General features: G+C 38.4%; 1 protein-coding gene across 14 annotated transcripts in view; it reads right to left on the bottom strand.

Annotated features, from left to right (window-relative positions):
* The window catches only part of LOC103450493 (uncharacterized), a 42,173-nt gene continuing 31,352 nt past the window's right edge, over window positions 1-10,821 (bottom strand). For 2 of the 14 annotated variants that reach the window (XM_029089617.2, XM_029089618.2), the window contains exons 3-16: window positions 9,562-10,010; window positions 3,522-3,591; window positions 3,221-3,275; window positions 2,990-3,089; window positions 2,850-2,893; window positions 2,678-2,747; window positions 2,522-2,574; window positions 2,021-2,142; window positions 1,796-1,911; window positions 1,632-1,724; window positions 1,484-1,536; window positions 1,307-1,385; window positions 1,163-1,215; window positions 729-995 (exon numbers count right to left, since the gene is read on the bottom strand). In XM_029089617.2, coding sequence (XP_028945450.1) covers window positions 923-995; window positions 1,163-1,215; window positions 1,307-1,385; window positions 1,484-1,536; window positions 1,632-1,724; window positions 1,796-1,911; window positions 2,021-2,142; window positions 2,522-2,574; window positions 2,678-2,747; window positions 2,850-2,893; window positions 2,990-3,089; window positions 3,221-3,275; window positions 3,522-3,591; window positions 9,562-9,597 — 1,017 coding nt within the window. In that variant the 5' untranslated portion in view covers window positions 9,598-10,010 and the 3' untranslated portion in view covers window positions 729-922. Of the gene's footprint in view, window positions 322-728; window positions 996-1,162; window positions 1,216-1,306; window positions 1,386-1,483; window positions 1,537-1,631; window positions 1,725-1,795; window positions 1,912-2,020; window positions 2,143-2,521; window positions 2,575-2,677; window positions 2,748-2,849; window positions 2,894-2,989; window positions 3,090-3,220; window positions 3,276-3,521; window positions 3,592-9,561; window positions 10,011-10,821 lie in introns of those variants that run through there. The other 12 variants (XM_029089619.2, XM_070809666.1, XM_029089620.2 and 9 more) reach the window with 9 other exon arrangements.

Genomic DNA, 10,821 nt, shown 5'->3' with positions numbered 1-10,821 from the left:
TGTCTTTAATATTTTGTTCTTGCATTTCATTTGATATATTTTCTGTGGGTTACAAAGAGTTGGTTCTAAAAGGTTTGGTGCTATCCTAGCACAACAATAATATAGTTGTTTAACTGTGTCATAGGGTTGTCGTGATTCAGCGAAAGAAAGAGCATAATCCCCATTAACAATGCATCAGTATAAAGCTATAAGAACTAAGGTCAGATCAGTGACTCAGAACACTTCAGTTGGTCCAGCCTCCTCTCTCTTTTCCACTGTAGGTGATGTGAAGGAATCCGTCTTCATCCTTGTTTTTCTTATCGACTGCAGCCATCGAGGTCTCTGTAACATTGGAAGAGTTGGAAGTTAATTTGGAAACAAGATGGCGGACATTGTTATGCCGACGGCCTACAACATACAAGAGTTGCAGCTCTGCTCACCAATGGGAGGTTCAGTGTTCTTAAATTTGACAAACATAGGCTTTTTCCATGCATATCCATGCTTCCCGATCATAAACTGAATATAATTAACACTGTTCTAAAAATCCCCACTTAGGCGTTTGAAAATTTAGAAAGGGTGCCTAGACCATCGGAGGTGCCCGCCTAGACCGCCTAAGCACCCGTCCAAACACGCCTAGACACCCGCTTAGGTTGTGTCTTACTTAGACAGAAAATAGATAACTATCATTTTGCATTTTTTTTAAGAAATCGTAAGAAACTTGTTGAATACTAAAATGAACACAAATGATATGCTTGTTCCCTATGTTTTCATTATGTTTCAATATTTCATAACATATATGTCATTCTATTTTGTAATTTATGATATAATTATATATATTTTAAGTATAAACGGACACTTATTTACACGAAATATAACAGATTTACTTAAATCCGCCTAGGCCTCGCCTAGCCGTCTAGGCACTAGGCCCCAACCCACCGTCCGACTAACGTCTAGCGTCTTTAAAACCTTTATAATTAACAAACTCTCCCAGAGGTATATCACCAAGGACATGGTATCTGCAGTCACAAAAATACAGGATAAGCGATAAAGCTACATAACAACCCAGCCAACCCCTCCTCGCGCCTTCAATTTAAGACAAGCTATATATCTACCAAAAGCATACATGAAAGGAAATACAAATCAACATAATTAAAGAAATGTTTGGTGGGAACAAGAAACTAACTTCTTTGGGCCAATGTCACGAATGCCACTGCTCGGATCCTTCTCCACCCAAACCTGCATCCAATTAGAACTTGGTATGAGTATTGCCTCCGTTGAATGCATACGAGTAAAGAAATAGTATGTATGATGCAGTAAAATTCCTTACTGGTACGCGATCTGGTTTCTTCTGCCTCAATTTCCATGCATCTATACTCCATGGTTCGTACATGTCCAACAACCTTCTCCTGATGGGACATCAAAGGCACAGGTGGAAAAATACAATCCTATTCAGTTGTAGCAATTCAACTGAACATAATTAAAGAACAAGGGAATACGCAACTACCTCATGTCAGGATCCCAAGCAAGTTGCTCTCCAGCATGCTTAAAATGCAAAGCCTTCTCCGCAACAACATGCATAGAGGCTCGAATTAGAACAGTATCCACTGAACGCGTAGAGGATGTAACCATACTTGATTCAACTACATTGTTACCTTAGCCAACTCGAAACCTTTATCATTCCACGGGTCTAACACTTTAATGGGAGTGCGAACTAACTTCCTCGTCTTGACATTCTCGTTAATAATCTGCATAAAGTCTCAAATAACATCAGAGTATGTCCACTGGAATGACTAGGAAGTAAACATATCTAACTCACCGAAGTTCTTACTGGTAACATTTCAACTGATCCAAGGGCTCTATCTCCACTGTAGATCATGCGAAGAAATCCGTCTTCATCCTTATTTCCCTCATCAATTGCAGACATCAAGGCCCCTGCAACAGTGAAAGAATTATAGTTATTACAACCACACCTAATTTGTAGGGGGAAGGGAACAAGATGAATATCATACTGGGTAAAACAAGGAATTGAAGCTCTACTCACCTGTGGGAGGCTCAGTGTTTTTAAAACGAACAAACATAGGCTCATACATATCAAAGTTCCCGATGCTAGTCTGAATATAATAAACGAATTCTCTGAGAGGCATATCACGATGGACTTGGTATCTGCAGTCAGAAACAAGGGAGAAGCACAAAAACCACGTGAGAATGAACCCTCTCACTCAAGGCAAGCTATGGACACAAATGAGCTTGGAGTTTGCCCTTTGTAGTAACAAGTGTGTTTTCCTTTCTGGAAGAAAATTATATATGATGATGTGGAGTATGAAAATCACATGGCCAATTTTAACACCCAACCCCAACCCACTTAACCCAAAAATAAACTCGGTTATGGAAGCAACCAATTTGTGAAAACCATGATATAATCCAGGACCATGTGGTATACCAAAAGCACAAATGAAAAGGGGGAAATTCCTATTCCAATTCCATTGCAGCAATATGGATCAAGATAATCAAAGAAACAAAAAAAAAGGGAGGGGAAACTAACTTCTTCGTTTCAATATCAGGAATGTCACTCCTTGCATCCTTCTCCACACTCACCTGCACGGAGGTCCAAATTAAAAACATGGGGTATTATGTACTAACTGAATGTGCATAGGAGGAGACAAACAAATAACAAATTTGATGAAGTGATATTCCCTACTGGTACATAATCTGGATGTTCCTCCCTCTGTTTCCAAGCAAAGGGTGGTTTGAACTTATTCGCTTCACTCCTGATCACATATCAGAAGCAAGAAGGAATTAAAATGAACAGTTGTTGTAATCCACATAAGCAAATAGAAACCAAGTGAAGCACAAGGGAACCGGAAACTCACGCTGTGAGATTACTGTTTAAGTTGCTAGACAGAAGCTTTTCCATCTGTGTAAAGTGGCATGTATATATTTTTAGAAGAGAGTGGATTCACAAAAATGCGTAGGATGTAAACAAGACTGATTCAGCTAAACTGTATCTTACCGCCATCCTGTATTGTACATGATTCCAAGGGTCTAACACACGAACGCCGTGTGAAAAAACATAATGTCCAAATCTATTCCAACGGCTTTTGTGGGAAAGTCTGAACATAAACCGAAAGCATGAATGGAAAAGGGGGCAAAAATCTGGTTCCGTGGTAGCAATTTATGGAAATCAAGACGATAATAATAATAATACAATACAAGCACAGACACAGAGAAGACAACATCCTACCTCTCGCAAATGCTGGCGTGAGTTGCACTTGCAATATCACCCTTCACGGGATGCACTGAAACTCAAATTTACAAGGAACGGTTAAGGGACTAGAGAGACCATCTAACAATACAAAAACCGAAGCGAGAGAGCGCAGAGGCAAGACTAGTTAGAAAAAAAAACTGGATTTTGTTTTTATGGATGAAAAAACAAGAGAAAAATTACACAGTTGCATGATTCTACTCTAGCAATTCCAATCCCTATATATATAACGAACTAAAAAAATAAAAACACAACAACGAAGAAGAAGAAAGAAACAAACCCTTTGCTGAATTGGAAGAGATTTCTGCCATGGCAAAACTCGCACCACCACCAATGACTCCTCTTCTTGTCTGTAAATTTTCAAACAATGAAGCATCACAACAAAGAAAAACGTTCTGCGCTGAAGAATTCCGTGAAAAATAAACACATCAAAGTAGAGCATTTCTTTCATTCTCTGATACACTTATACACGCAAGTCCTCCCTCGGTCCAACAATGTTAAGAAGAGATGGACACATAAAAGAAGCGAATAAATCGCCTCAAGTATATATTGACATGAAAAACGCTCACCAAAGTCGAAAAGGGATCGATTTCTTACACATAAAAGAAGCAAATAAATCGCCTCAAGTGTATATATTAACGACAAAAAACAATGAAAAAAGAACTAATTTTTTTAAACACATTATCAAATTAATAGTAATGAAAATGTAAGAAGCACGGTGCAGCCTATTATTAGTATTACTCATTTTGGCACTAGAAGAAGCACTTTCCGATGCTTGTATTAGTTTTATTTATGTTGTTCGTTGGAGTTATAGGATGAAATTTAATTATTTGTTACTTTGTATGATCATACAAATTATATGCTTTCCAACTATTAGTAATCTAAATGTTGTTACTTTAGCAGCTTTAAAGTTGAAATGGTCCCTTGAGTAGTGTCTAGATAGAAGATAAACATTGACAGTTCCATGCATCATCATCAATGGAAGCAAAGCCGAATGAAGTTCAAAGAGTTACAAAAGAAACCTATATATCTTTGTTTTAGACAAATAGGATTGTGCTAGAGACGTAATATTTTGACCGATGCAAACTGAATACGTGAACAAGACAAAATAGAGACTAATGTTCATGGTCTACCACCGAGCTAATATTCTGCACAAACGACGACCTCGTACCAATCATCTTGTGTCGACGTCCGATGGTTGAAATCATTCCTATCCAAATTCTCCAAAGCCCCACCATCCGGATTGGCAACCTGAAACGTGTAAACTATTGTTCCCACATCTAGTTGGCCAAACCAAAACCTATAGCTATCAGTTGGCTTCATGTAGCTCACTCTCAGTAGATCCAAGTTCTTTAGGAGCTCCCGTTTACTGTAACGCACACAACATCATCCCCTGCAACGGCAGCTCCATAATCAAACTCCACATCATCTTCCAAAGTCACTTGCACTTGTACCAAATTTCGTCGCACAATGTTCCAGCCCGCGTTCTGCTCGTCAAATGTTGTCCCATCCAAATTCCAACATGTGGTCACACCACTCAACTCTTCGAAGGGCTTGAATGCTCGCGAACAGATTGCCAACATTACGGCACTCATTCATCAAAACTGTCCCAACAAACAACTCCAACTTATATACTACTATGCTCGACCTTTGTTGGGGCCACCATGGAGACCAGCCCATGCAGGAGCTCCTTGGCCTCTTCCCCGGCCTTTTCCTTGGTCTCCTCCTTGGGCGTCTTCTCGCGATCGTTTTCTTCCTTGGCCCCCTCGGTTCCCTCGAGCACCTGCTGCTACTTGGCGTAGGCCACCCTATCCCCACGTCTGACCATGAGAGCCGAAAGCACAATGGAATGACAAGGCATTTGCTGTGTCGAGCAAAATATTCCTCTTGTCCCCACGTCGACGCATATGCTTTGTCATTCCATTGTGCTTCCGGCTCTGATGGTCAGACGCAGGGACAGGGTGGCCGGCGCCAAGTAGCAGTAGGTGCCCTAGGGAACCGAGGGGGCCAAGGAAGAAAATGATAGCGAGAAGACGCCCAAGGAGGAGACCGAGGACAAGGCCAGGGAAGAGGCCAAAGAGCTCCTGCATGGGCTGGTCTCCATGGTGGCCCCATCAAAGGTCGGGGCATAGTAGTATCTAAGTTAGGGTTGTCTCTTGGGACAGTTTGGATGAATGACTGCCGTAATGTTGGCAATCTGCTCGCGAGTATTCAAGCCCTTCGGAGAGTTAAGTGGTGCGACCACATGGACTTCCACATGTTGGATAGGACAACATTTGACGAGCAGTGAGTGGTGAACACGGGTTGGAACATTGTGCGACGAAATTTGGTACGAGTGCAAGTGACTTCGGAAGCTGATGTGGAGTTTGATTATGGAGCTGCCACTGCAGGGGATGATGTTGTGCGTTACAGTAAAACAGGAGCTCCTAAAGAACATGGAGGTCTTGAATGCTTATCTACTGAGAGTGAGCTACATGAAGCCAACTCATAGCCATAGGTTTTGGTTTGGCCAACTAGACGCGGGAACAATAGTTTACACGTTTCAAGTTGCCGATCCGGATGGTGGGGCTTTGGAGAATTTGGATCGGAATGATTTCAACCATCGAACGTCGACACAAGATGACTGGTATAAGGTCATCGGACATCGTTTACACAAAATATTAGCTCGGTGGTAGACCATGAACATATGTTGTAGTCTCTGTTTTGTTTTGTCCTGTCCACACATTGGATATTCAGTCTGCAGTTTGCATCGGTCAAAATATTACATCTCTAGCACAATCCTAGTTGTCTAAAACAAAGATATATAAGTTTCTTTTGTAACTCTTTGAACTTCATTCGGCTTTTGTTCCATTGATGATGATGCATGGAGCTGTCAATGTTTATCTTCTATCTAGACACTACTCGAGGGAAAATGGACCATTTCAACCTTAAAGCTGCTAAAGTAGCATCATTTAGCTTTGTTTATACCATATATTGGGCCTCCGTATTTGGGCATTGTATAAATACTCGGGGAACTTAAAAGGGCAATTATGTAATAAAGGAGGGATCCCTTATTCTATAAAAGGGACTTCCTCCCCTTCATTTGAGGAGAGCCTGAGAGGATCCGAGAGAGAAGCCAACATGAGGCAAATTAGAGGCTCTCACTCCTAACTTTCACAGGAAGAGCCCGACTCTCCCTCAAACCAAACTCTCTCTTCTCAAGAGTCTCACATCCAGAGACACAACACCATTCTTATACAATTCTCCTCACAACAATAGAGGGCAATACCCTCTCAGCCAAACAGAGAGCAAAAGGGCAAGGGTTGCATCCACAGAGAGCTCCCTTGCCGATCTATTGTAATCCATACATTCATACAGTGAAATGGAATCAACATCAGTGCGGACGTAGCTCAAACATTGAGGTGAACCACGATACATCTTTGTGTTCTTGTGCGTTTGTGTGATTCACGATTGGATTTACGTTAGTCCAAGATCCACCAGATTTTGTGCATCAACAAGATTGCTAATAGTTTTTACTAATAGTTGGAAAGCATATAATTTGTATGATCATACAAAGTAACAAATAATTAAATTTCATCCTATCACTCCAACGAACAACATAAATAAAACTAATATTAGCATCGGAAAGTGCTTCTTCTAGTGCCAAAACGAGTAATACTAATAAAAGACTGCACCGTGCTTCTTACATTTTAATTACTATTAATTCAATAATGTGTTTAAAAAAATTAGTCCTTTTTCATTGTTTTTTGTCGTTAATAAACACAAATTTGTTTTAATTTCGGGTCCTTCATTATCTTTACCCCATAGAGACATTGGATAGACACAAACTACTTTTTTTTTTTTTTTTTTTTTTTGCCAATGTAAGTTTGAAAATAAACGTTTAAATGTCGTTCGAAAGCAAGGTAAACACGCTTAAGGTTAAATTAATCAAAAGATGATTAAGAATTACAAATAATTAAATACAAACAGATAGTGGAGTGTTGTCAATGAAAATGAGAGTTAAAATCTACCTATTTATTCGCACTCCTCACTTGCCCGTCCATTATTTCATTGATCATTTCTTCAATTACCAAAACCCTAAAGCGTAAGAAATCGATCCCTTTTCGACTTTGGTGAGCGTTTTTCCTATCAATATATACTTGAGGCGATTTATTCACTTCTTTTATGTGTCCATCTCTTCTTAACATTGTTGGACCGAGGGAGGACTTGCGTGTACAAGTGTATCAGAGAATGAGAGAAAGGCTCTACTTTGAAGAATTTCATTTCATTTCTTATTTATTCGTCAATCCATCTAAGGACAAAAGAAAAATTAAATACAAATAAATTAGGATTTGACATAAATACCCATGATTTCGTAAATACTTTTTTAGATAATTTAGCCGAAAGTCAACAAAAAATTTACTATAGCTATATATCAATGACTTATTTTTATTTTTGGTCTTAATCAATAATATATTTTTATTAATTAGGCATAGGTGAATGATGTATGTCACATAGGCTTTAGGTCATTATAAATAGTTAGAATTTGACTTTTCTATCCTTCACTCTTTCTCTCCCTATAAATGTCATGAGCTTTAAACTATTATAAATAGGGATATAGATCCTATCCGGATTAATTTTGTGGGGATCCTCTGGACGGATGGATCTCAAAAATTGATACTAATCCAACAGCCAAAATCTCTTCTCTTTCTTCTCTTCCCCTCAACTCTTCTCTTTCTCACTCACTTCAAAGCTCTCAACCTCAAACCACCCCCCCCCCGGCCCCCAAAAAAGAATTCTAGATCAAATTCAACCCCTCAAAATCAGCCCAGCATCGCTACAACCCACCCGACCCACAACCCCCAATTGCAGGCCCAAAATCAACCGCAAGACCGCCACATCCCTCAATTGCAGGTCCCTTGACCTTAAAATCTCAGCCGATCTTAACGAAACAACAAAAAGAGGGGTTGTGCAAACCGGTGTCTTTTGGTTGCAGAGATCCTTTTCATAACAATTGAAGAACTATACATAATAAAGTTATAGTAGACAGAGAAACCTGAAAGATGATGAAGAAGAAGAAAGAGTGGGAGGGGAAGAGGTTCTGTCCGTTGGATTTCTATCCCTATGGAACTAATCTGGAGAGGATTTGAATCATGTAAACAGTTAGAACATGTAAATTCTATTCTACACTCTCGCCTTTTGTTTACATGGAGGATTTTGCTCAACTTAAAAAAAATGTAAAACCAGGAGTCGCACGAGGTGTGAAGCGTAGGAACATGTGAGTTATGAAACAAAAACAGAATTGGGACGCAGGGCCTGAATCCAAGTGTAAAAAGGAAACCCAAATGTAAAAAGGAATGTGTTGGAGGCATGTGAGTGATGGAGAAGACGAAACTAGTAAATAGACACTGCAACTCATTTGCAAATGTAGTTTTATCTCCACTGAGTTTCTACATGCATGGGAACATATGTTTTTCTTACTAATTTGATTAGATTATAAACTGTTTCAACTAATTCCGGGAATATCATATCTGTAATATCAAACTATAACAGTTGGATTTTACTGGTAAGTAAAACAGTTGTATAATGAACAAACAATGAAAGAAGAAAGCCAAATAATGACAATGAAAAGAAGAGAATTCAAACATATTGAGAATGTTAGTTTCAGATTTATTCCATTACCTTCTACCCTCCATCTCCCTTTGAGCAACATACAATAGTCATTAAATTTCATCTTATGGCGTGTGTGCTGTGAGCTTGGGGAAGCCATGTGACCCTAATTTCTTTTCTTTTCTTTCTTTTTTTTTTTGAAAAAAAATTTACAAATGGTACAGTTTCAACTGTACACGTTTAACCTCGGTGTTTTTCAATTTCAGTTTTACTTCTACCATCCATTAATTTTCCTATCCAAAATGCTTTGAAAAATAAATCTATAGCTGCTAACGGTCTATATTCTTGATGTTGTCAGACCCTGCAATCGAAAAATTCATGTAAATGCAGAGGTTTGGCTGAAGGAGAGGGCATCGACGAAATCCAAAAATCCTTCCATGGCAAACTTAGTTGTACACCCATGGCGTATGTGCTGTATGCTAGATGCCCTCTCTCTTTTAACAACACACAATAGTTTATGCAAATGCAAAAGATTTAAACATGTTTCCTTTAAAATAAATTTACATTTTGTAGCAAATGCATATGGCAAAATAGTCCATAAGTAATCATACTGGCAACCAAACACAACAGTTCAAAAACTTCAATGGAAATATAAATTGCACAAAAAAAATCTTGAATTTCCAAACCCACAAAATAAAAAATTCAACCATATTATATGTAAGAAGAAATACCAAGAACTGAGAGCTGCAGGCTACCAAAATGCTCATGATCTTGGTTGTGCTGATAAACTATAAAACTTGAAATCGAAATTACAAAGGTAGAAGTTGAGATTCCAATATGAGACAGAACAATCCAAATCAAGCTTACTGAGAGCAAGAGACCGTGAAAGGGCTGAGAGATCGAGAGAGAGGCAGCTGCTAACTTTACCAAAAAAATTGAAAATGGTGGAATTTTTCATATGAAGATAAGGCGCCTAATAATATGAAATCAGGGCACGAAAATAAAATTAAAATTTTGGGGCAGGTAAAAAACTAATCATTGATTAATTAAGACAAATGACTGAAATTGTCAACCTTTCAAATTACGTATCCTTAGTAAAAAAAGCGCACACACCTTAAAAGGCTCATTACCTGTTCTGAAACTAATAACTGGAACAAACTTCAGCCAAACTAGAAACCCCCTAAAGAAAATAGAAACATTCAAAAATAAATTCATTGACGAAACAAAAAACTGCCGAGGAAAACGATCATTCCCAAAATTCCATTCTGAACAAATATATCGACCAATCTTAAGATGAATATAGAGCCCTGCCTTGTAAACCATCTTTGAACCAACCAATTACACAAATCTAAATAAGAGATGGCAGAAAAGGAATATGAAAAAGAAAATGTGTGTATGAGTTATGCATCTTGCTTGAATGCTATCTATCAATGGTAATTCCCAAATCCAAACAAACATCAAATCAAAAACCCAAAGCCAAACAGGGCAACTACATATGTATTAAATTCACATACAATTAGAAAGATCAAACTCAAACACTCAAGCACTCAAGCAATTTAGATAATGCTTGACAGATGAAATTCAAACACTAAAATCACTCTGCAACTGATTCACATGAGCTATAGCATGCCAAATACCCTTGTCATTACCAACTCCCATTCTCTTTGGGAGGGTTAAATAACAGAGAAAAACACATTATTAGTCATCTTTTACGGGCAAGAAGACTGAAAATAATTTATACTTCTATATTAACCCAACTTATGATTTTTGCATATACATTGGTGCATCCATTCTTTGCATATGCATTACTACTGATTACTCAATTTTACGGGCAGGAAGACAGAATAAAAACTAAGAAATGTAAGGAAAAAGAAAATACAGAGAGAGAGAGAGAAGAACCTGCAATTAGGTTTTCTCAAAAGCATAATTAGTACCACCACCCGAGTTCCTTTACAACAAAAATTAACCAAAACTAAAAAAGATAAAAAAAA

Source organism: Malus domestica, chromosome 12, assembly GCF_042453785.1.
Source record: "Malus domestica chromosome 12, GDT2T_hap1".
NCBI lineage: Eukaryota > Viridiplantae > Streptophyta > Magnoliopsida > Rosales > Rosaceae > Malus > Malus domestica.
The sequence above is the reverse complement of the archived record's forward strand: the minus strand, read 5'-3'. Positions and strand labels throughout refer to the sequence as shown.